At 52.0% G+C, this 26,189-nt stretch overlaps 2 protein-coding genes across 3 annotated transcripts in view; both read right to left on the bottom strand.

Annotated features, from left to right (window-relative positions):
- Positions 1 to 458: 458 nt before the first annotated feature.
- LOC119093238 (uncharacterized) lies at positions 459 to 14,022 on the bottom strand. Its single transcript, XM_037216155.1, has 4 exons — positions 13,964 to 14,022; positions 3,849 to 4,034; positions 3,149 to 3,409; positions 459 to 1,072 (listed from the first exon to the last, which is right to left on the bottom strand). The coding sequence occupies exons 2-4, from the start codon at positions 4,029 to 4,031 to the stop codon at positions 1,010 to 1,012; spliced, it is 507 nt and encodes a 168-aa protein (XP_037072050.1). The 5' UTR covers positions 4,032 to 4,034; positions 13,964 to 14,022; the 3' UTR covers positions 459 to 1,009.
- Positions 14,023 to 21,927: 7,905 nt separating this feature from the next.
- The window catches only part of alph (protein phosphatase alphabet), a 14,034-nt gene continuing 9,772 nt past the window's right edge, over positions 21,928 to 26,189 (bottom strand). For both annotated transcript variants that reach the window (XM_037216154.1, XM_037216153.1), the window contains exons 4-5: positions 23,380 to 23,575; positions 21,928 to 22,763 (exon numbers count right to left, since the gene is read on the bottom strand). In XM_037216154.1, coding sequence (XP_037072049.1) covers positions 22,697 to 22,763; positions 23,380 to 23,575 — 263 coding nt within the window. In that variant the 3' untranslated portion in view covers positions 21,928 to 22,696. The remainder of the gene's footprint in view (positions 22,764 to 23,379; positions 23,576 to 26,189) is intronic.

The raw sequence follows: 26,189 nt of genomic DNA, 5'->3' as shown, positions 1-26,189 counted from the left end.
GGTTCCGGTGGGGCTCCCGCCCGGGCGCTGCGGCTCTGAGGTCGACCCGCAGCTGGAGGCAACACCATGCCCCCGGTGCAGCATTGCCAGCATTCAGAATACAACAGCGAAGGGGGAAAATGGGGCTGATCGCTCAGGATGATAACGGTGTTGATAAAGATTCTAGTTCGAGGGCGCGCCTGCTGCATGTGTAGTATGGCGCCCCGCGGATCGATATTATGTACGCCATGCACAGCTGTGCGCTTTAGTAACGCTGCTTCGAACTTCCGCATTTGCAGACGGTTCCAACCATCACACGAACCGTGCTTGCTAACGTGTATTTCCGCATTCAAAAACGGCTTTCTTGTCGAAAAGCGTATGCCCTACACGCATGCGAATCGGCGTCCTCAGTTCCGAGAGCGAAGCACAACTAGAACCGAGCTTCGGCAAAACACTCGACGAGCCGTCCGCCTGCCGCGGCGGCGGAACAGCCACAGGTCACCGACGCGGTCGAAAAGGCGACCGCCGGCCGCAGGCGACAACACAACATACGGGCCCACCCTGGCGGCAGATCACAGAAATCAGGAGGAACGGAGGCAGCCCGTCTGGCCGCCGCCGCCCGCGGCCGGGCGAGCGGCGGGCGGGGCGGAGGGGCGGCCGCGGGCCGCCTCCCCCGGCACGCCAAGAGGGGCGGAGAAGAGCACAATACGAGCGAATGCTACCGGGCGCGCCGGCCCACTGGTCTTCACGGTGAGGTACAAAAACTAGGGCCCGCCGTACGTGACGGGCGTCTATACACTTGGCAAAAAGCGAGCACAGAACCGAGGTGGAATCAATCGTCTCAAGCCACGCCATCACCGGTTCAAATAAGACCACGCATCCCTGACCGATTCCAGTCCACGCACGCCAACCGTTCGTTCGTCCGACCGCACGCGACGCGCGGCGGTAGTTAGGTACAGTAGTGGTTTTGTTCGTCCCCGCCAGATGTCTGTGCTGGCGGGGCGCTGTTTCAGGTGCGCTGGCCGCTGGGCTACCAGCAGAACAGGGAAAGTTCCGCTGACGGCCGCCAGGTGGTGACAGATCGGATCCCCTCCTGCGAAAATTCGAGCCAAGTTAGGCATGCCATGTCACGACAATTCGAGCCATGTCACAGCATGTTGACACACGATATAGCCCTTGGGCATGACTGCAAGGACACGCGTTGTTACACAGGGAGCTCAATTCCAGAACTCAACCATGTAACGGCAGTAAAACTACTAAAATTGTTTGGTCACCCTCTTGAAATTGTCTTGCAACGTCATGAAGTGTGAGTAATACAACGGACTGTGACTCTCAGAAGTGGCACCATCAATACAAGGTCTGACTGACATGACGCGTGACACCGTGTCCCGTTAAACTATACGGCAGGTATCAGATATCGGCATACTATACATCCGATCCAGGAAAGAACACGCATTTCAGCTTGATGACGTCTTTACGGCTTACCATAACTATTCAGACCTGTCAAAAAGTGCATAGCTACATGACGTTGATACGGATGAACGATTCGAAAGGTAACCGTGGATGGATTGAAGCTCAATGTATATATTGAACAGTAACGAGAATTCGTAGTCCAGAGCCTAACTCCTACACCCACAGTGCCTTATCAGTCTACAGTCCCATGCTCACGGCCTCTGGAGACAATGCCAGCTACGGAGGATCCTTTCCAGGCCACATACATGACGCGGCCTACGCGCGTCACATCCCCCGCGGTCAGACGCCGACCGACCATCCATGCCCAGCAGTTGGGCTCCGCACCACTGATCTGGACCGAGCGGCCCATCTCGGCTGCGTTTCCCCGATCCACGGCAGCGTCCGTGGCTGCATTTCCTCGATCCACGGCAGCGTCCGTGGCTGCATTTCCCCGATCCACGGCAGCGTCCGTGGCTGCATTTCCCCGATCCATGGCAGCGTCCGTGGCTGCATTTTCTGTCCTTTTTGGGAAACCACTGAATTTTGATCACGGAGGGCCGAGGGCGGCAAAATCTAGAGAAGCACGCGCAGAAATATGCTTAGAATTACGCACGTTGTTCAGTGCATTACCGAGGAACATTATTCACATAGATAGGACAGTAGTAGTAGCCTTATTTCTTGGAGAAAAACCAAGAGAGTGGAGGTGTAGTTGGGCTAACCCAACTATATCTCCACTCTCCTGTTAGTCAACTATATCTCCACTCTCCACTCTCCTGTATAGTTGGGCTGACCCAGCTATACCCCCACTCTCTTGGTTCTTCTCCGAGGAATAAGGCTAATACTACTGTCTTATCTATGGAAATATGTTTAGCATTAGCTCGTCGAGCCAACTATATCCTCATTCTCTCGGCTTTTCTCCGAGGAATAAGGCCATTACTATTGTCTCATCTATGGAAATATGTTTAGCATCAGCTCGTCGGAAGTGCAGGTTCACTGCATGCTGCATTAAACGTTATACGGTAAAAGTACCTTTCTAAGCCCAAACCAGTTGCCTCCAATATTTTCACACATTCTGCTCTCCTGCAGCAGTGTAGTGCAGTTACATTCAGATATTCTTTGAACTAACGAAAAGAAAAGTCGCAATAAAAGCTGAGGAACTTTCCGCTGCTCATTAATGGAAATCGCGATATCCAACACCAGGTAACTTGCGATCACTATTGACGGGCGTCCAAAATGATAGTCCCGACATGCATTCAGCTGATTGAACACCATCTCTTTGCTGCTGTATCCAGTACGAGCAGCACGTACGGAGACGCACTCCTGCGCCAGCTAACACTGTCGGCACGCCGACCAATTCAGCGAAGCCCGCCGACAGCGCCGCCGCAGCGCGCGGCCCAAAGCTACGTCCTATGCAACGTCCTGGCAGCGCCCGCTGGCGCGAGACCCCTCTCGCCCACCCAGCGGACCACCGGCGACAACCGCCACTAGGATCACGTGACTGGGCTGTCACGTGACCGACGGCGTTTCTCGGCTGACGCGCACGAGCCAACGACCAAGCCGTCGGCACGCCGCCGCGATCCCGACCTAACGGGCCGCGCGGACCGCCATTTGACGCGCCATCGCATTAATGTGCAAATATAGGTGCATACATTTGCGGTGTTGCGCCGGTCCGGCGGGGCGTCGTTAGGTGGCACCCGACCGCCACCCCCCGTCCAACCTGTTGCATTTTCTCGAAGTCGAGGCAGGGCCGCTGCATGCCGAGTGGCGGCAGGCCGCGGTGCCGCTTCCTCCCCCTGGCGGGCGAGTCCACGTCGGCGGCGCGCGCCACGCTACGCGGCGGCGTGCTGGCGCGGCCGGGTCGATGTGCGCCGGCCGGGGGTGACGAGCGGAACTGCACGGGCGCCGGCGAGGCGGGGCCCCGTGGGCCCGCCATCTCCTCGTCCGAGCTGCAGCTCGAGTCACGTGACGTTCGCTTCACCTGCGGCAGCCGCAGCGCACGCTCAACGCTCGTCCCACGAGAGGCAGCCCGCTCAAAACTCCACGTACCCGCGAATACTCACGCTTCAACTCACGTTCACAGCCGCAAACACAGGCGGCTTATTATCAACAGCAATGTGCTCAGGTTACACAAATCCGGCGACTCACGTCACACCAGTCCCATGACACGACTTCCACCTAGCAGCACCCTTCGCAACACCCCTCAACCCAACAGCTTCCACTCAACACGGCTTCCACCCAACAGCTCACCCCATCGCACACAGCTACACTCCCGGCCGCCAACACCGCGCGGCGCGCAGTCACTGGCAGCAGGGCCGCAGCATCGACTCGCAGGAACTACGCCGCGCGACACGCTTTCGTGCGAGCGGAGCTCGCCGCACGCTTCCGTCCGGGCGTGCTTCGCCGCTGGGGGCGCTCACCTGTGACCACTTGCGTTTCTCGCGCTCGCGGCAGTTGAAGCCCTCGAGCTCCTCCTCCGAGCTGTGGTTGGCCTCGGCCTGGGCCTCGTCCAGCTCGAGGTCGGAGCTGAGCTGATCAGGCGACGGCCGGCCCGGCCCGCTGCTCAGCGGCGGCTGCACAGCCACGCTCTGCTCACTCTCCATCCTCTGCCGGACAGGGGCCGGGTCACCACACGGCCACGCTCTGCTCACTCTCCATCCTCTGCCGGACAGGGCCGGGTCACCACACGGCCACGCTCTGCTCACCCTCCATCCTCTGTCGGACAGGGGCCGGGTCACCATACGGCCACGCTCTGCTCACCCTCCATCCTCTGCCGGGCAGGGGTCAGGTCACCACAAAGCCACACGCGCGCACACGCAACCCCCCCCCCCCCCTCCCCACACACACACCATGCACCACAGACACGTGTTGTGTCAGGCTTCGCCACAATCATCTGTGCAGCCAGAGCCACTAAGAAGTCCGTACCATACGGCGGAGGACGTCACGGTCTGCGGAGCGGCAGAGCCACCGAGGAGTCCGTCACATACGACGGAGGACGTCACTGTCTGCCGAGCGGCAGAGCCACTAAGAAGTCCGTACCATACGGCGGATGACGTCACGGTCTGCGGAGCGGCAGAGCCACTAAGGAGTCCGTCACATACGACGGAGGACGTCACGGTCTGCCGAGCGGTCTGGACGCCATTTCCGACCATTGGCTGTCGTTACGACGTAACGTCAACCCTTATATCGATGTCAATTGCGCGTCCAAGATGTAATAGGACTCAATTCCTCCGAAAACGCTGCATTACTTTGGACACTGTTCAGAGAACCCTTCGCATTCTGCACCAGCGTTAGTGCACGAATGCACAAGGTTGTGACAAAAACAACCCTTTATCAAATACTTGCCTTAAGCACAAAGACCATTCGATCACACCGTTATCCCATGGACTAAATGTCGTGCTCTTCAGTCACCTGGGTACGAAGAGCCCTGAGTGTTCCTGTGTCATACATTCACTTCATTTATGGCGTGAACAGCGGCGAGGGCGCTGATTCCTATACCCCTCCACTTCGCGCGCCGTCGAAAATGTCTCCCGTCCCCCAGGTGTCTTTAAATGGCTTTTTCACGCCCAGATGTGCCAAGCGTTACGTCCGGCCACTGAATTAAGGAATGTAACGTAACGATACATGAGCATGTCCGCCTGCACACTCCGGGACTAAGCCGTCACCAGCCTGTTTTGGACACCGTCTGTCGTCGCCACCATCGATCCGTATCAGTTTTGAGCCGGGGCTCATTTGCGGGCAGTGCCACATGATCGGACCGCGAGGCGCCTCACTCCCCTCGGCCACTGGCGCCGCAGCGGTCGGCACGGGTCAGCACGGGCCAGCCACAGACCCCCCCCCCCCCCGCGGCCGCCGCAAAAGAGCGGTGAGGCCACCGTTCGCCGCGTGGCCCTCGTCTGTGCCGCGCTGGGGTACGGCCGGGCGGTGCCGGACGCGGCCAGCGGCACCGTCCCGAAACACAGCCGCACCCCTGCGCTCTCACCACGCCGCTCAGGGCGCGGAACCACCGGCACGCTGTCCGAGCCGGCCGTCCGAGCCGCGCCGCGGCCCGCCCTCCGCCAAAACTCCAGCGAGCGCGACCCCCCCCCCCCCCCCGCCGCGGAGAAGTTCCACCGGCAACCCGCACGTCGACGAGCCATGGATGCTTGGCACGTGGCCACTACCATGGGAGTGCCACTCGCTGTACCGGACAATCACCGGGGACGATAGCAATGCGCTGCGGGCGGTATTACATAACATTAACGGTACCAGCTGATAACATTCACCGAATCCGTTATCCAACTGCCTGCACATTGTGACTTTTGGACTTACCAATAAAAAAATAAAAAAAGAAGAACTTAACAAAAGAATAAATAAGAAATGGGACGTTGATAATGACTGCTGTGGCACATCAAACGTATTCCGTTCGAGGCTTCAATGCGTTGATGTGTCAGCCTCAATACTTTGCACCGTATTTGAACTTGCATCGCACGTCCACCATTTGCAGCTTGGCACGCGCTTAGATTCTGTGGGGCCACCACAAACTGGCTGGATCCACCGATTCCCTGCAAGGCACTGGTTTCCACCACGAGTGAATGTTAATCTCATGGACTTGAAACCAACGACGACATCCCATAATGCACGTCCCCATTCTGGAACCAAAAGCTGGGAAGCATCCGTCAGAAGACGGCCGAGAGCATTGACGTCACTGCTATTCGCGCCACAGAGTCGGCGGGAGAGTAACCTGACCCCACAGCACGCTGTGACACACCCAGCTAAGAGCACAACGCTCCCAGATCTTCATGGTTTGTTTATAGAGGTTTGTTGGCGCATCTTTAGCTGAGAACGTATAAACGGCCCAACACGTACACAGGACAGCGACAGGGACAGAGCACCCACATACGGCCTAACGTGTACACAGGACAGCGTCCGGGGCAGAGTACCCAGGTACGGCCTAACGTGTACACAGGACAGCGTCCGGTACAGAGTACCGGATACCGCCTAACGTGTACACAGCACAGCGCCAGGGACAGGGTACCCAGGTGCGGCCTAACGTGTATGCAGGACAGCGTCCAGGACAGAGTGCCCAGGTACGGCCTAACGTGTACACAGGACAGCGTCCGGGACAGAGTACCCAGGTACGGCCTAACGTGTATGCAGGACAGCGTCCAGGACAGAGTGCCCAGGTACGGCCTAACGTGTACACAGGACAGCGTCCGGGACAGAGTACCCAGGTACGGCCTAACGTGTACACAGGACAGCGTCAGGGACAGGGTACCCAGGTACGGCCTAACGTGTACACAGGACAGCGTCCGCGACAGAGTACCCGGGTCAGCCACTGTCCTTTGCATCGTCTGCCGCCAAACCAACAGTTATCCCAGTCTAGCCGTCCCGCTCGTGGCCCTGAGTCACACCCTCCCCAGCTCGTGGTGCCCTGACTCATACCCTCCCCAGTGGGTAGTACCCCCAGTCCGGCCGTCGCCAGTCGGAGTCACACCACCCCCCAGTGCCAGTAACGGCCACCCCGGACAGGCCCGGCCGGGACGCGGGCGCCCGCCTCCCGTTTTTACCGTCAGCAGATAGCATCTGGCATTCAGGCGGGGACGGCCGGGGGCGCGCGGGGACAGATAGCTGGCCGGGGCAGCCGCCAGCGTCGACTGGACCCGAACCGGGCGTCGACCTTGGACGGCAGGGCACCGGCGCGACCGGCCGGCGCCCGGCGGCGGCTCAGGCACGGAGGGGAGCAATGTGCGGGAAGTGGAGGGGAAGGAGGGGGATGGAGCTCAGTCTGGCCCCTGGGTAACACCGCCTGAACACCGGTGACCCCTCCCGCAGCATACTTCACCAGCTCGGCGGTGCCCTGGGTCACAGGTCGTCAAATGGCGAGAACATGAGTCATACTGTATTCGGCCGGCGACTCAGCCAAGTCTGTCATGGCCAGCCGAGTCCGTTAATGCAAGTATTGGTCAGCAATCGCTGGATTAAGCTCAGGCCGCTTCACATGGTGTAATCGGTTTTATGCTTACGCCTCTATAAACCCCTGCAGGACGGCCCGTGCCCGTTAGGATCGCGCAAAAATTGAAACGGTAGGCGCTCAGCGCTGACGACACACGACAGGTACGTTAAGATCCCGAGTACGTACGTAAACCCAGCATTGGACGGGGGGGGGGAGAAAGGGAAGGTGTGTCAAATCTGACCACTATACAATATTCGCGGTAATTCAAAACGCCTCGGGATATCGCTACACAATTTAAAGTAGTTGTCAATTGATGAGTTCTGCGTCTTGCGCCACACTAACAAATATGATACCATAAACGGTCCAGTGTGAGTGGCACGGCGATGTCAGGTTTGCCAATTGTTTTGAGAAAAGGACACAGCCGTACACAAATTGACAACAGGCCGAACGAAAGAACACATTTCACATGTGCAAACGGGAGATGTGAGCCATTGGTCCATCATTCATATGCCTTGCCGTTGTATTGCTTCGATGTTGCACAATTACACGGTGGCATGTCAAATAACAAAAAAGTTGATAAAAAGTACACTCAACAATTTTTGGCCTCAGACTCCAACTTATGTTAACACGAAAAAACCTGTCCTAGATACGACTATGAAGGATGCCTGTACCAAGTTCCCAGCAATCATCTGCACCGATGACTGCGTTATGGCTTGGAATGCAGCACAGCGCACGTTGCCCGTGCCCAGGTGGGCCAGGGCCCGCGGCGGCGGGCGGCGGGCGGCGGGGCGCACGCTCAGGTCAGGTCGGCCGTCGGCGGCGCGTAACGTTGGACACCTTCCCATGCAGCATGTTTGATCAGGGCGCAATGATTTCACACCATGAAATACACTTCTAAATGAACGGCGTTGTTGGAGAGGTCAGACGCTCCAAAGCGACATTCTAGGAATTTAGCCCTGACCTACGACCTTAATACACACTTAAACTCAAGTTTGTTGTGTGGTCTGGAAATACTCGCCATGACGTTATCGATCGCAAGTTTTTTTAATTCGGCCGGCCATTCGAGAGATAAGCAGGGGGCCAATCTGCCCCCTGCCCCCACCCCACCCGGTCCATGGTGTACCGCCGAGGAGCCCGGTCAATGCCCGGTTAAACCTAGCACGCGCACGTTAATTGCCTCAAGCATAATGTGCATGTGTTCAACTGTTCAGCGACTCACACTGTCATCCATTGCGGAATGACACTTATCGAGATCAATTTCAGACCGATCACGGGTTGGTACGTTGGCAACCTGCTTGAAAATAACGGAATTGTAAATCCGGTGGTCAACAGTTACGCACCCCGCTATTGACACCTGGCCGTATTGAGAATGCTCACCAATCGAGAGCGCCCAGCCGCGTCATCCGAGAGCACCCCGCTATTGACACCTGGCCGTGTTGAGAATGCTCACCAATCGAGAGCGCCCAGCCGCGTCACCCAAGCACACCCCGGTATTCACACCTGGCCGTATTGAGAATGCCCACCCATCGAGAGCGTCCAGCCGCGTCACCCAAGCGCACCCCGGTATTGACATCTGGCCGTGTTGAGAGCGCTCACCCATCGAGAGCGCCCAGCCGCATCACCCAAGCGCACCCCGGTATTGACATCTGACCGTATTGAGAGTGCTCACCCATCAAGAGCGCCCATCCGCGTCACCCAAGTGCACCCCGGTATTGACATCTGACCGTATTGAGAATGCCCACCCATCGAGAGCGCCCAGCCGCGTCACCCAAGCGCACCCCGGTATTGACATCTGACCGTATTGAGAATGCCCACCCATCGAGAGCGCCCATCCGCGTCACCCAAGCGCACCCCGCTATTGACATCTGGCCGTGTTGAAAATGCTCACCCATCGAGAGCGCCCAGCCGCATCACCCCAGTTACGTTCGTTACACGTGCTATAACTAGGCATGGATGTAAAAATGCGAATAACCTGGTCACCAGCGTCGCAGTTTCCGGAGCAGGTGAACCACACGACGTGCTTCTCCGCTCTATTACGTGCTATTTTTCGGATAAAAAACAAGATGGAATTACTTGGGGCACCAGTGAGCCTCCCCAAAGAGATAGGGGAAATTCGCTTCATCTAAGACTGCCCATATGAGGTGACTCCCCGCAATAAATACCCGGCTTCTGTTTTCCAGGCCACGGCCATGCTACCTTATCGCGTCGGTCATTGCACCGCCAGTAGCCGAGCCGTACCAACCCAGCCTGGCCGTAGCCGACTCGTCTTCGGGGACGACAGCTACTCCGAGAGTGCCTCGCAAGAGTCCACAGCTACGCAGCTGAGCACTCGACATGCTGTCGGCTGGGCCCGTCAGCGTGGCGCAGCACGCACAGGCCCATCCTCTAGCAGTCGACATGGCCCATAACGTCAGACATCTAAAAACAGATCCCACATACCTCAAGTCCGGGGACAATTCTAGAGGGAGCGGGACGTGCTAACGCACGTACAGTCATCTCCCGGTCATATCACACCACGCACCCCTACAATACTGCCTGTGCGCATCAAAAACCGCGTCCACGCACCCCTACAATACTGCTTGTGCGCATCAAAAACCGCGTCCACGCACCCCTACAATACTGCTGGTGCGCATCAAAAACCGCGTCCACGCACCCCTACAATACTGCTTGTGCGCATCAAAAACCGCGTCCACGCACCCCTACAATACTGCTTGCGCGCATCAAAAACCGCGTCCACGCACCCCTACAATACTGCTGGTGCGCATCAAAAACCGCGTCCACGCACCCCTACAATACTGCTTGTGCGCATCAAAAACCGCGTCCACGCACCCCTACAATACTGCTTGTGCGCATCAAAAACCGCGTGGCGGCAGTTTTCTAGAGTAAAGGAAACTGATAAATTTCAACCCTGGGAAAGCCGGAGCTAAAAAAACACGTTCAATCACATCAATGCAGAACAGCTGACACTTAACGAATACGCATTTTGCTCAGCTAATGGCGCCGTAACGCTAGCATAAAGTACTGCCATAATGCTGGAGCCAGCGCACAGAACTGCCTCCTCGTGAGGCAGTTTGATCATCAGCGACCAATTGTCAAGCCAGCCATAAACGAAAATATTGTAACGTCAAGAACGAACGATAAACCACACAAAAGAAACCATGTAAGTTACGATGAAAGGTACATTTTTCTGCGCTCTTTTTTAACTGCCTTCTAGGCTGACCCGACATTTGCAAATGCCCATTGTGAAACATAAATTCCACCTTGAAAATACATTATACTATGACTACTATATCCCTCTTTAGCACAAGGTAGGCTTGGTCCCTCGTAAGAATTCGTGACCAAAGTCATGAAGCTGTGCATCTGGAGATCCAGTGTATGATATGCGGTAAGCAGCTCAGACATCTGCATTGGACACCTGGGAATGTCACGGGACAGAGGCTCCAAACGTAACATGACGGGTCTCATTTTCTACCCACAGCAGGCGTGTGACGCGCATGTTATGCACATTCAATGACAAACGAACTACCACCCTGAGCCCATGAGATCGAGCCCACCAGATTTTCGTAACGCTCCCGAAACCTGAACACCATAAAATTATGGTACAGAGAGCGCGCATGCACAGCTTAGCACACCACTCAAGCAGATATGCACGTGTTCTCTCACACACACATGCTTCCAGACCACAAACATGCACACCACACCCTTACATATACATGTGGGCATTCACGTCCTTCCTGCACGCACCATTCACGGTAAATACGTGCTGTGTGTGATCGAGGTAGGAGCTCGCAGCGGCAATCGTTCCAAAACGAACCCGCCATAACTACGCATGGTGGGTCTAATATGGACCATGCTGTAGATATTATTATATGCAAGCAATTATTTGAAGTGATGTGCTCGTGCACATGACAGGCTATGCTCATGTGACAGGTGTGACTGCATATGGTTGCCAAATATTATGTGCAATTGATCATCATACACATCATCTTTATGTTTATGTGTTTATTGTTTATCATACACATATAATTTATGTGATGATTACAATTGTGTGTGAATTGATTTGCGAATAAATTGGGAAAAAAATATGTTAAAAAATATGTTGGCCATCAATCCCTATGTTCTATCACAAGCACAACTTCTTGGGATGCTTGATATAATTTGTACACAATAATGGGAAGAAGAAGTAACAACTTTTGGGACATTCCATACCAACTGTAAAAGACACAAAATCTCTGTTGTGAAAGCCACTGAAATCACATTTTGGGTATATTGTTTCATTTCCCCTCCCCAATGGATGGGCCATCTAGCATCTAGTAGTTACAAACAACATTGATCTGCAACACCAAAATGGGGGCAAGGGAAATAGAGAGGTGGGACAGGGAGACTGAGGGCCCCCCCCCCTTGTGTTTTCTGATAATTTAGCATTGACCCTATGGACAAACAATGGAAAGCAGTACCCAAACATGACAATGACCCCTTCCAAAATTTGGGAGGACTTGCAGTGCTACCAAAGCACAATCACACCTTGACACACTCCTGGAAAATCACAGGCCATCACAGGCACAACAAGTAAGGACTTGAGACAACCAGACTGCTATATCTTCAGAATCCACAAAGTGTCTGCCAGGAATGCTTCATTGTTTCTCTGGGATGAGCACACAACTGTAATTCCCAAAGCAGTCAAGCTTCCCATGCCCGCCATCCAACATATTATCACTTTTGCAATGTATCTCCAGCAATATTGCTGTGGACTAAAATGCTGCATCATCAAGAGGAACCAGATGGTGTTTGCCTCCCATAGCAGCCAAATCCATGTACGATTATTTGAGTATGCAGATACAACTCCTGGGACAAGGGGAGATACTAAAGCAATCATGCCAGTCTGCTATATTTTGTTATATACTTAACTAAATAATTTTTTGGCAAGCCCAACTCCTTTATGGCTGATTCAGAGCTGAGTACATCCATGAGATCCTCTGTGAATAGGTGAGCTGACACTTCAAAAAGCCTTGAGAGAGAACCATGGGCACCATTCATGTGAATACACCAGGCTGAGTATGCAACCAAACATTCAGGCTTACTTCAACTGATTCAAATGACAATTAGACACAACTATCAGTCATTCCTCACCATGGCTTGAAATGTGCTTCATAAAAATATCAGGGAAGGAATGAAACCACCAAGTGAAAGAATTCATCACAATATCTGATGGAGCAAAAATGCTAAGGAGCTCTGAAACCTTGTTAAATACACCAGGGCAGTTTGAGTCTACATAATGATGAATAGTTTAGCACAGACAGGACAGCAATGGCATAACTTCAGTAAAAAACCTTACCCCAGTAATTAGATGGATGCTAGAGACAAACTGAGGAAGGCAAAATATAAAACACAAAAACATACATGAAAAAGTTAGGATATCCATTTATGCCTATTCAACCAAGCACAGACAAGACAATATAGTACCTTCATAATTTTAATTTAATCCTCAGTTTAGTGTTGCATAAAAGCTAATCACAAGCATAATTCACATTTACATGGTAATGCCTACATCATTGCATTCTGGCAACACAGCCATTCCAATATATCCCTCTCTTAAAGTGCAGGGATATTGCAAAAATACAATGAACTAAAATACATATTGAACATGATGGCATATAGATAATCAGAAGAACAGCAATGATTATTCCACATTCTGTTAAATAGGTAGAGGCAATCTGGTGCCTTGGAGGCCATTCAGTACCCGCTTTGGATATGTGTCTGGACAGACCATTTATACACACTGGGCATCAGCTAGTTAGACAGTCTCAAGCACTGACATACAATATTTCAACACAAACATATCATAGCAGCTTTGGATTTTATCAAAAAAGGTTGTTTTACCCAAGTTATAATGACACCCTGAGTAAGGTCACAATAGAGAAATGGCAGAGTAGGATAAAAAGGAGATAGTTTAATGGATTATTCATTGGTATATAGGCATAAGAGCAAATCATTCTCAAGTTAATCAGCTATTTTTAAAAGGACTTGCAGGCTTTTTAGCTATGTTTTCATAAACTGCCAGACAGTTTGCATTTCAAATAATACAACTGGAGATGTTTGAAACCTACAAAATGACCAAACACCTCATACATTAGGCACAGCATGAACAACTAGCTTCTTACACCTCTTTTCAAGTGCCAGCAATGCACATCAGGGTTATGCTGCTACAATTGATAATGCCAAGCCCATACCACAACTCAGAATCATCATTTCTTTGATGCTTGGGAGAAACATGCTCAATAAATGTCTCATTTCAACCATGTAGGTGTTTAACCCCTTAATCACATACCTCACCCAACTGCACTACTTTTGCCAGGCCACTTCTCCTGATATTCAAGCATTGCTTAAAGCGCTACAGTTGAATTATCACACACTTATATGTACCCTTCTTTGAGGTAGTTCACGTTTTCAGTGAACGGTAAGGCTGATGGTAGCGCGGACCCGGGACTCACGAAGTGTGCGAACGCAGGATGCGGCCGTGAAGACAAAGGAAAGTTTTGCAAAGACAGAAAACTGTTAGTGAAACATCACGTACAATACCAGGACAGCTTCCACACATACCAAATTATCATTATATAAGTGATCAGCGCCAGAAAAATAATTTTTCGGCCTCTCGTACCTGGGCGATTTGCCCAAGGTCAAATTTACGCACGCGAACAGACGAACAGCGACGCGCACAAAAACCCGACAACGTCCGAAACCTTGCCACAAAAAAATACAGCCTTCAGCCAAAATATGCAAGGCTTACCTGTCTATATGAGCCTTTGAAGATGATTTGGTTTCACGTCTGTCTCAATGCTTCCGGACGAGCGGGGATCGCACCTCCTCCCCGCACTCTCCCCGCGGAACCGCCGGGTCTGTTTTCTTCTTGTTCCAATGCCTGCTGCCATCTATCGGAGCGTCGGTAATCTATGCAAATAGCACAGCTGATGCGCTTTAGCCACATGTTGTGTGGCTGCAATGAAAATACCAAGCATTTTTCACATGGTTTTGTTTTGATACCGTTGTGCACCTACTTGAAAGATGGGCATACGGGTTTTTTTTATAACGGAATAGCGTCCCAGCCCACCTATAAGAATTTTGGTTGCACGAATCGCATCTGCCACGGCAAACACCCTCGCCAGCATGACGTGACCCGCCGTACAGGACCGCAGTTCTACAAAATGGGCTGCGAACTGATCGTGAAGTTTGCAAGAACGTATTCGTTTCACGAGTTCGGTACAGTTTTTTCCTGAAGTTGGGGGAGAGGGGGCTGCGCAACCCAGATGAATGGAACACTGCACAGTCCCACACGTGCGTATGGGGACTGTGCAGTGTCCCATCTGTGCATCGGCGGGATCGAAGGGAAAGGGGTGTCCACCCCCACTCAGGCCCGTATTTTGTATTGTTCATAAAAAAGCCCCTCCCTAGCATCACAACTCATTGTTACTGCGCACTGGAATTACGTTAGGCCATGAACGTAACATTGATACAATGATATTTATTAGCCACTTTTCATTGCTGAAGATATTAGGGGGGGGGGGGGAAGGGACAGGGTCCTACGGATACCAGAAAACCTCAAAATTGGGAGGGTCCGCGGGCCCCCTGAGGGACTCTTCACAGTGGCGCAGGCAGGGAGCACAGGGGGCACGTGCCCCCCTCCCCTTAGGTTCGAGGGGCCCCTCGGGGCTCTCGGAACCGACGATTAAGGGCCCGAATCGAGAGCCCGAAGGGCTTGCAAGGCCCACCAGAGACCATATTCAGGGGCGTCGGTCCACAAGGCCGGGCACTCTAATGACACTCAGAGCGGACCCTTTGTGTCAGTAGGGGCCCCTGAGTCGCTTAGGGCCTGCACGTCGGCCTGACGCCACCAGTACCCCAAAGTCGACTACCTGTCGGTATGGGCATGAGGCTTCATTTTCGAAACAGGAACAAGGCCGAGGCCAGCCATTTACATTAGTCTAGGCCCAAGCGTCTGCCAGTGGCCCACAAGGGTTCCTGTGTTGGCAAGGAACCCCGAGTCGGCCAGAGGCAGTTCGAGGAAGCCCGAAGATAGCCTGGTGGTCCTTCGGGACCGACGATCAACTGCCCGATTGAAAGGTCTAAGGGCACGAATGGCTAGCTAGGATCTCCTACAAGATTCCCGGCCTGCGGGACGGGCTCTCAGATGACAGTTAGAGAGCCATTTGCACCGAGCCATCGAGCCAGCAACGACCTTCATGTCGGTCAGGCAACACCACCGTCGGTTTCGTGTCTGTAGGGGTCTGAGGGGTTCACTTCCCAAGCAGCGACAAAGCTGGGCCAGACGATCTACACTGGTCGATGCCCCTGTATCTGTCATGCACCCACAGTGCCTAACAGGGGTTTTCGTGCTGACAACGGGCTTTGTTTGAGTTACAGGGATTTCTGTGTTCGACCAAGCGCAATGCTCAATGAGGCCCGGAGAGGAGTCGGGGGGGGGGGGGGGGAGGGGGGGGGAGGGGCACAAAAATCGATCATTAAGAGCTCGGTTGGAGGGCCATAAGGGCCCGAAGGTCAAACTGTAGGTCATATATAGGATTCCAGCCCATAGGGCCGTGACCTCAAATACCATTCAGAGGACTTCTTTCGTCGATTGATTGCGGACTCCCTAGTAAAATGCGGACGTCTATACCAGAGGGCAACAACACCAAACATTGGGCTCCGTGTCGATCTGAGCCCTGGGAAACTAATTCCCAAACAGGACCAAGACCGGGGCCCATGATTTGCATTTATCTGGGCCCCTGAAGCAATTATTGGGGTCCCTGTGTCGGTCAGGGGTTCACGGTTCTGACAGGTGATACGTGTGGGCGAGTTGCCCAGAGTCGGTCACGGACTGTGTTTGAGTGGGCCCGAAGAAGGGCTGAAGGATCCCTCGGTCCAAACATCGAGGGCCTAATTGGAAGACTGAAAAGACTGAACAGCCCAAAGGACTGGTCGCAGATCATAGTAAGGCACCCCCTCCCCCCACCGTCTGAACGGACATGACCTCGGATGCCAGTCAGAAGGTCCCTTGCATCGATTGAGAGACCGGCGGGACACCGTGGGCCTCTATTTCGGCCGGAGTCCACCAACACCAAACAATCGGCTGCGTTGTTCGGTATTGTTGGAGTCAGTCTGAGCCCTGGGGGGGGGGGGGACAATTCCCCAAGCACGAGCCAGGCCGGGCTGGCGGTTTGCACTGGTCAGGGGCCCTGGAACAATGAAAGTGTCGGTCAGGGCGCCACAGTGCCTAGCAGGGGGTTTCGTGCTGGCAGATGACACCGCTTTGCCAGCAGCCGCGTCTGAGGGGGCCCGAATAGGAGCCCGAAAGGTCTCTCGAGACCAAAGAGCCAGGGCCCCACTGAAAGGCTGAGGGATCCGAAGGGTCACATTAAGGACCCCCGACCTTAAGGCCGCAATTTCAAAAGTCAGATTGAAAGCCTCCTGCACCGATTGAGAGCCCCTGATACAGCACATCCTTCTGTTTCGGTTCAAAATCAGCAACACCGAACAGTCGGCTCCGTGTCAGTCTGAACTCTGAAGGGGGGGGGACGTTTTCTAAGCAGGGACAAGACTGGGCCTGCGATTGGTTGGTCGGGGCCCCTGCAACAATGCGGGCGATCCTATGTCGGTCAGGGCCCTTAGTGCCTAACAGAGTCCTGCACCAACAAGGGGCTTCGAGTCGGCCAAGGGAACATTTATTGGACAGCGATGCTGACGGGATCTTAAACGCAAGAGGACCTCTTGCGTTGATCGGTGCCCACTGCCAATGAAAGGAAGCCCGGAACTTACCATGATAATTCATATTGAGACAATGGAAGGGCCCTGCGCCAGTCAGGGCCCCCAGTACCGAACCGTGGGCCATCCAACCCAAGTTCTAGCCATGGTCCCGTTAAGCCGAACTAGGTTTATGCGCCCACTATTGGGCTTACTGCGACAAGCAGGACTTATTGCGTCAGTGAAGGTTCCTGCGTCGATCCGGGGCCAACTGCGCGGGTGGAAGGCCTCCCACGTCAAGGAGGGGGCCAGTGTGATATAATGTATTCCTCTGAGGGCCGCCGGATCGACCAGGGGACCCCACCTCCTTGTCGCTAAAATAAAAGCCGGAAGGCACTCCGCGCTGGGTGCAATGGCCCTTCAGCCCTTAACCGGGAACGATAATGTACCCACATTGTTCTACTCAAAAGGGCCCATAGCCCAGAACAAAATAAGGGGTCCCATTAGTGTTGAATAAAGTGGGCGAAGCTGGTTCAAAAATGAAAAAGGTCTCTCCATTTTTGCCTAATAACATTCATTCTTTTGCAGAATGAACTACTGAAACAAATAGCATCAAAAGTTTTGAGCCCACGTGCTCTCAATCCCAGGAGCAAGAGCAGCGACAGCCGAGATTGCAGTTCCCGTAAACCGAACGGCTTTGGCCACTGGAAGTGACGCCAGGAGGTGGGCGCCGTACGAACGAGAGCGGTCGTCGTGAAACAATGCTTCCCAAAATCTGTACAAATAAATACGTACCGTAAGATCGCGTAAAATTTTACTGGGATGTATCTTATTTATTTTGAGTTTGTGCTCTGGGCGGATGAACAAATACAGCAGCACGAAAGCCGGGATTCTACCTTTAACCTTCCAGTTCCACCACCAGATTTCGTTTATCGTTGGCCACCGTTTAATGATAGCCGCAGGTCCGTAGTTCTAGGGCTTTGAGTTTTAGCCTCGGGACCAACGCCGGGCATCATATGGAGACTGCAACGCCGGGTGTCGATGTTTTTATTGCTAAGTTTTGCGAGCGTGCATGTTCAAAACTACGCAACATCTTTTTTATAACTTATCGATTCCGAGTAAATGTTGAACACCTTCAAGAAAATATGGGCTGGCCATGTTAATTCCAAATATTCATCCCTTTGATGTACAATCTGCGTCCACAGCGTCCTCATTTTATCTGTAGAACCCAGGTAAAAATTCTGACAAAGCTACTTCGATGAACCATTTTAAAGGGACGAGCGACGGCGATTTATTCATGCAGCCGTTTAGCCCTCTCATCATTGTTAACTTTATCATCATCTAACGCCTGGTCCATTGAGATTATTTACTGCAAAATTCAAACATAATTAATCTGCGGTAGCGTCTGGCTTCTCTTCCAGTTAGGAAAGGTAAACATAATGTTAAAAAATGAAACCATGTCCCTCATTAACAAGTGGGCCATATGCGGCGTTCCTCTTTTTGGGGTGGTCGCTTTCACCATCAAGAGGCCGTTTCTCAATCGTTGCCCTCACCAATTACCAATGCTCTGTTTGCACCCCTGGTTCTTCGACATGCGCAACGCGAAGAAAAAATGAGATGATGAAAAAAAAAGAAGAAAAAAATGCCCCGAACGGGAAACTCCCAAAAAAGAGATTCCTTGCTAAAGTAGATGTTCAGATCACAGCTTATTTTGACTGGCAGGGGAGGAAAGGGGCATTCCTGGCGGTGATCGCCGAGCCCTCCCCATTTAACCGCAAATCCCTCCCCCCCCCCGACGACAAAGGTGAGACAGCTGTTCTTAAAGCAGAAAAGAAGAGCACGGAAAATGGAAACTGAGCTCTGACTGACGCAGTGTGTTCCTTAATCTGGGCAAGGACATGACCAACACATGCATTTTATGCTTGCGACAGTTTTGTTCCATTCCGCTCTGATTTGTTCACTTTCATAAACACCCGCGACGGTAAGTCAAATGAGACATGTCACTAAAGTGAGCAACGGATTCAGTGATATATAGAACGACAGGCTCCGATTTCAGTGGAAACATGTTAATTGCTCAATTTGGCACAAGAGCACCGAATCCGAGTCTATTTTTTCAATATCACGTTGTCTGCAAGGTAAATTCAAGAACAAATAATGGAAAACTTAGCATCACCTAAAGTTAAGTAGCCGATTTCGGAGTTTCAAGAATCAGAATATCAAACAGCGCATGAACTGGTGTCCATAAAAAGTTATGACCTGTCAAGGCCATTCTTCCGGGCAAGTTCCGGTACAACTGAGGGAGAATTCCATGCCACTCAAAAGCTAAAAGCCGAGTTTGAAATTTTTGCATCAAAACGTTCTCCCGCGCTTGAACAACCGGCCAACAAAGGTGCTGCCTGCTGAAAGTGAGCCTCAAAGTCGAATTCAGGCGCAAATGACGGAGCACTCCATATTACCAAAATTTTCCGGCCGATCTATCATTTTCAAGCACCCGAACATGCACCGGCACTTTACCTAGCGTGCGTTTCAAGATTCCTGACCTCTCAAGGTCGCCTCTCAGGGTTAAATGACGCTGACCTCCATATGGCCAAAAACTTTCCGGCCGGTCCTCGGCTCTGAAGTATCAGAATCGTCTTCACCGAATCAACAAGCGTCCGTCAGGAAGTCCTCACTCCTCAAGGTCACCCTTCCGGGTCAATTAAACCTCAAGTGACGGAGAAATTCACACCACCTTCAGCCACAGCCTGATTTCTCTACTCTCAAGCATTAGAATATTCGCCAGCGTATGAACTAGCGTCCGTAAGGAACGGTGCCACCGGAGGGGGTATGGGGACGGGGTGGGGGACACCACCCCTCTGTCATCGGACTGCTCTGACACCGGACTGCTCTGACACCGGACTGCTCTGTCATCGGACTGCTCTGTCATCGGACTGGTCTGACATCGGGCTGCTCTGTCATCGGACTGCTCTGTCATCGGACTGGTCTGACATCGGGCTGCTCTGTCATCGGACTGCTCTGTCATCGGACTGCTCTGACATCGGACTCTGACATCGGACATCGGACGGTGTGGGGACAGCCCCGCCTGTTCTAACAGCCTTCTTGCAGAAAATAATTCTTCACAGAGATTTTCAATAAGGGGCCATATATATATATATATATATATATATATATATATATATATATATATATATATATATATATATATGCATGGGGCCATAAGCGGCCATATCCCCAACTTCTGCCATAGTGCAGTTACCTGATATCGGTAATTTTACATTGCTACAACGTTAGTACGATGCCATCAAGACTCCGAAAGGCAGTTCCCAATATTCCTCCTATATTGACCGAGCGCATTTAACGCCTTCCGTGCTTCCTTCCGTGCTAAGAGTAGAATTTATTTTTTGCTTACTTTACTTACTTAAAATTTACTTTTTAATTTTCTGCGTTAGTTTTTGTGCTCATTTCGAATTTATTTTTGGCAGGGACCGCAACAGACATGCTTTCTGGCCTTTGAAAAGGGCGTTGACCTAAAATGACTGAGGTCAACATTTTAGTTTGGAACATATCGCGAAGCGCTGATTTGGTTGGCAGAATAGCGGCAAAGATATAGCGGCAGATATTGGCAAAATAGCAAACAAGTTTTTCGTCCCCTTGGCCTCATGAAGGGCAAACATGATCATTGATCTTAGATAAGCACCACTGACCACCTGCTAAGAACAGGTATCTAGGCTTACGGCGGTTACATCGGAAGGCCTGATGGCACTTTTAACTTATTTGGATTTATTACCCTGGTTTGCCGTTATTCGTGTTCCCCCCCAAGGTCATAAGTCAGGAGCTTCCTATTTTGAAAGAGTCCACACACATGCTAGCCGTGAATTTGGTGCCTACCTAGCTTACTTTCCAAGATCTCAGGGGGGGGGGGGGAGGAGGAAAACAACTCCCGCCCAAGAGAAGCGTACTCAACCGGCCGCCCGAGAGCGTGTTTAGGTTGACTGCAAATATGTGACAAATTAATCAAATCATGACACCTGGATTGGAATAGACCACAATTCATTTGGTAATGTAGCCCAGATAAACATTCAAGGAAACGGTCCACACTTGAACATATTGAAGCAAGCATCAGGCACGCAGAAATTATAACATTTAAAACGACTGGCCTATTTTTGGGTGGAAAATACCGCGCTGAAATGGGCCGGTAACTTTTGGGTGATATGGAGCAAATGTCATTAGACGGACGGTAATCCACCCACTGGTGAATATGCTAACGCTAAAAAAACCCGCAATCATTTAGTTAGCTAAGTGTGCTACGAATTTCCCCGTCACCCAACCTTAAAGATCACGTGACATCGAAAAAATAGACAACGAATTGGGCGTTTTCATGCCACCGCTCGGCTCGATCCTCAATGACAAAACGCGCATGACTGTCAAACTGGCAACATGGCAACTGTATGCATGGTATGCTCGCATCTTCAACTGCACTGTCATCCAATGGAGTGAAAAGGACGCACCGGTGCCGCCGTCGAGGAGGCTAAAAACTTACCAATCACTACACCAGTGAAGAGAAAAACACGCCCCCATCGTTCTACCACATCACGGGCTTTGCACACCACGTCATAGCAGTGGCGAAGAACGCTTGATCAATGATCATGCTTCACATAGTGGTGATGCAGTTCGAAATCACACGGCGGACATTGCCGAATGGTCTCCACATCTCTCCCCCACCCTATGCTACCCATTAGGACTCTAGCAGCGGCACGAGTAATGAGATATGCCAGTCTTTCGTCAAGCCATACGCGTTTTGTTTTTTGAAGTCATAAAACATCTTTCATCACTACGGGCTTTTATTACCTCACGTAAAACAAAGCGGGACACAAATTTCCGGTACACATATATTTTCGGCGGCAATCACACACAAAGAGGATAAAAACGACAGAGTCGTCTGGCCAAAACATAACCGATCCTGGATCACGACAAAGGCTAAAATATCACTACCATTGAAGCAAAAAGCTAAATTATCGGTCACAAATCAGGTTGCACATCGTCATGGCCGGCGATTGGGCAGGCCCGACCGGCGCCCGTCAGCGCCCCGAGGTCCTCCGACCGGCCGAGCCCCGCGGCCGTCCGGTCCCGGGGGGCGCATGTCACCGGCCGGTCACGGCCGCGGCCGCCGCGCGCGCGCGCGCACGCACGCAAGCCACTCAATTAGTTCAACAGCACTCGACAGCGGGAAGGGCAATTGCAGGGGGGCGGAGGGACGCCACCGACCCCCGGTGTGCTCCGTCCACCCACACACACCGCTCCAGTACGACCGGGCAGCCGCGCAGCGAAACTAGACTAAAATTTTGGCAAACAGAGGTCGGTGTGTGTCTATACATGGGCCGCCATACGGTCGATACCTCCGCAGGATAGCATTAAAATAACGATTCTCCACACACAGATAGCAATTGGTGCCTGCGGCCCTCAGAGCGCCCTCGTGGTTGGCGCCAGAAGTTTTGCTTACAGCGATCACGCCAGGTGGCTGGCAGAGCACTGCGGGGACGGAAGAGGCTCGTTTTGTGTTGTGTAGTGTGCGCACGTGTCTCGCTCCGGTGCCGGCGGTCATTCGGGAGAGACAGCTGGCCGCTTTTTGGTTGCTATCGTAACGACGTCCTCAACGTACTTCCGCCTGAAAAAGAACAGCGCACTCAAAAAGTAGAACACAAGAACGTCGGGAATCCATACCGCAATTCAGGATCACGTTATAATTCAAGTTGTCTTCAGTGATACACCTGAACAAGCCGAGCAGTATCAATGCATCACTTTAACGGCAAGCTATCAAAATGATAACTCCGTCTTTCCCCAAATAACTGGAAATCTCTGAGAGCCAGGCGCTGCACTCAGGACAACGAAGTCCCCGAGTGGCGGCTGGACAACTGAGAACAGTCCATCTTTTTAAATTCCATGGATACGACGACTACCTGCTAGGCTGAAGAACTAAAATACTGTTTAGAGCAAACTGCACCCTTACGTAACCCCCCTTACGTAAGTCAGGCAACACTCGCGTTACTCACATAACTACCATACCAAAACCATGCAACGTTATGTGCAACGGCGAAACATCCATGCCAGGTCACAGTGAAACGTTTTAACTAGCACATTTAGTTTATTGGAATCAGAGGCCAGCGCCCACATCACCTAGTAATGTGAGACCCTACTCGTCACAAGCCGACGAAGCCAGCAGCCCGTGCACCATCGTGCACCTATGCACAGTCGCACGAACGGGTCCCAACCGGCCCACTCACATGGCAGCCAGGCCGCCGCCCTCGGGCAGGTCGGCGATCTTCTTCTCCTCCAGGAAGGCCAAAAGCTCGGGCATGTTGACGCGCGGGCCCTCGTCCTCATGCAGCGCGTCCTCGGCGCCTCTTTCCTTGTCGCCGGGCGCGTCTGTGGCGTCGGCAGGCTGCGGCGCCTCCACCGGCTCCACCTCCCGCAGGTACTCTGTCGCAGCGAGCGGCGGTCAGACACGGCCGCCACTCACAGGTGCACAGTCGCAGTTACGGCGGGGTCACCTGCACCCACTCTCGCAGATACTACCCCCCCCCCGCGCCTACGTTCGCTGGCAGCAGGGGAGTGCCATTTCATGCATACACTTCATACAAGTTGCAAATCACCAGGGCTGACCTCGCACTGACGTGTTGGCCTGCTGCTGACTTGTCTTACAAGTTGTCTCAGACGTGAACCTAAACCTCTCTCTCAGCGAACGTTATGCAACAGCACTGCACACGACGTGGACACACATGCCGACATGATTGCACGATGTGAACACATCGAAATTCTGGGAGACGACCCATGTGCTCTTCAGATTAATTCCGTTTCATCCGCACCTGCAGCATCTTTACAACGAACTTTTCGCTGCCATATATAGACGTTTATAGTGAGGGCTCTCCAGTTCTCCATTCAGAACTTTCGATCTCCTTTCTGACGTAATTGGCCTCAGCGCCTTCCGCACCAGGGCTTCCGGATCCACTGAATGGCCGGGTTTCATCCGCCACATCTCAGCCTGGTCCACAGGAAGCCTCGCCCCGCTCTCGTCATGGCGCGGGCCGCGCAGCCGCCGACCGGCCTCCCGGACCGGCCGAGGAGACAGGCGCGCGCTGCAGCGTCTGATGACATCTGCGGGGCCTACACCGCACTGATATAGCTTGTGCCATGGAGCAGGTGGATGAACACGCCTTATAATGCAGTGGTCAGATGAGTAGGCACGGCACAAGCCGTTATCGGCTAACCTACTGTGTGACAAAAGCCTAGTTGTATAAAGCGTAAGAACCTACACAATTGGAAGTGCGTGGAATGAACTCGCTCATGGGCTCAACACATCTTGGTCTAAGCGGAACGTTCTATTTATCAATGTCTTAGGAATACAAAGAATGAACTAAAATCGTTTATTTCTGACTGGTTTGCATGGAAGACACACTTAAAAGGCGCTCAAGTTCGTACTTGTTTTGTGATATTACGACGCGATGGCTAATTATTTATGTTGGCTGCTATAATTGGTTTTACTTGTGGGTGTGGGTGTCACTTTTTGTTACGACCAAAGAAAAAAAACCCATGGCTCCAGTGCCCATCCTTTCCATTTAAATTTATCCCAGGATCCCATGAACAAAACCGATGCTCACAAGTTAGACTGTATCTCAGGAATGGATACGGAATATTGCTGTTGACTGAAGCAAAGAACCAACCGTTCTCCACAACAATTCTGAAGGCTTGCTACTTTTGTCAGCCAACCCACAATCAATGGTTTTATTCATGTTCAATGTTCAATGCTCACACAACAAAGCGCTGTTCCTATTTTGCTGCTCAGATTTTGCTCTATTATCTTACAACGTGTCCCGCAGTATTTGAGTTTTGACGTAAGTAGGTTCTCACCGCCAGTTTTAACCGGTAGAAACCAGCTTGGAGGCGCTGCTTCAGCCGGGTTCTACCAGTTCTCACCACAAAGGAATAATTCTTACGACTATCGTCTTCGCATGGTGTGTAAGTTAACAACAGATAGAAACAAAAGCTCTAGCAATGATTCCATCTGTGATATTAATATCCTTTCCACTGTTGTGGGCCCTTCATTAGGGTAGTGCTTAAGTTTGCACTTTTGCGTTTTTTTTTTAGCCAGAACAGTGCTGGAGTTTGCACCTTTGAGAGCACCTAGCTAGAACACTGCTTAAGTGTCCAATTATGTGAGAACTTGGCTCGAACAGTGGCAGTGACGAAACATAGTGACAGTGACGGCGACGTCCTATCGAGAAGCCGTGTCCGAACCCGACCGCAGGATTACGTCCAGGTAACGATTATCACAATAGTTCCAAAATACACTTAATCATGGTTGAGCCATGGACGGTTTAGCTGAAGACATCTCAGCCCTGGACGAGACAAACGTCGTGTACGAGTTTCGCCGCCCATTCGGCGACTTTGCGCGCCAGCCGACCCAGCTTGACATACATTGGTCACGCGACAACTTTTCTGTCACAACGCATGGCAATGCACCTTCAAGACGGTGCGACAAAGCACCGCGTTCATAGAAGCCACAACGCTCACGAAAGAAGTGACGGTAGGCAATGCCACTACTCTAGCCAAGTGTTTACAAAAGTGCAAACTCAAAGCACTTGAAGCCATTGCACATAAGAGACAAAGATCCTTCATGAACAGACAGATGAAGATGAGGGTACGCTCTCACTGTGTGATGGTCAGCCTCTGGCACCGCCAAGGATGTAACGTGATAACTTCTCTTATCCGGGGTGCCACCCACGTCATATCCGTGGTCGCATGCAACTTGAAATTAAATGACGCAACTTCCTGCAAGTTCTTGAAACGTTTTCCTACACCGACGCGAACCGAACGCGCCATGCAACTGTTTCCCTTGATTGTTTCGTGACTGCACCAATGTCTGATGATGTTCAAGGATCTAAAAGAGGGAGAGGGAGAGGGAGAAGGGAGAAAAGGGTTTGCACAATTTTTTTTCTGAAGATGGCGAACCAGTGGTGCCAAATCATTATAGAAGAACACAAATACCAGGAATGCAAGTGTCAGACTTACCAAACATGTATTACGGAAAAAACTA

This window comes from Pollicipes pollicipes, unplaced genomic scaffold, assembly GCF_011947565.3.
Source record: "Pollicipes pollicipes isolate AB1234 unplaced genomic scaffold, Ppol_2.1 Scaffold_4002;HRSCAF=4701_pilon_pilon_pilon, whole genome shotgun sequence".
In the NCBI taxonomy this organism is placed as follows: domain Eukaryota; kingdom Metazoa; phylum Arthropoda; class Thecostraca; order Pollicipedomorpha; family Pollicipedidae; genus Pollicipes; species Pollicipes pollicipes.
Note: the sequence above shows the minus strand (reverse complement) of the source record. Positions and strands in the feature narration are given on the sequence as shown.

Excerpts from the sequence above, each read along its gene's own strand:
- LOC119093238 (XM_037216155.1), bottom strand. The coding sequence starts at position 4,031 with ATGGAGAGTGAGCAGAGCGTGGCTGTGCAGCCGCCGCTGAGCAGCGGG. Across the intron at positions 3,410-3,848 it reads AGAAACGCAAGTGGTCACAG|GTGAAGCGAACGTCACGTGA; the intron begins GTGAGCGCCCCC and ends CGGCTGCCGCAG. Across the intron at positions 1,073-3,148 it reads ACTTCGAGAAAATGCAACAG|GAGGGGATCCGATCTGTCAC; the intron begins GTTGGACGGGGG and ends GAATTTTCGCAG.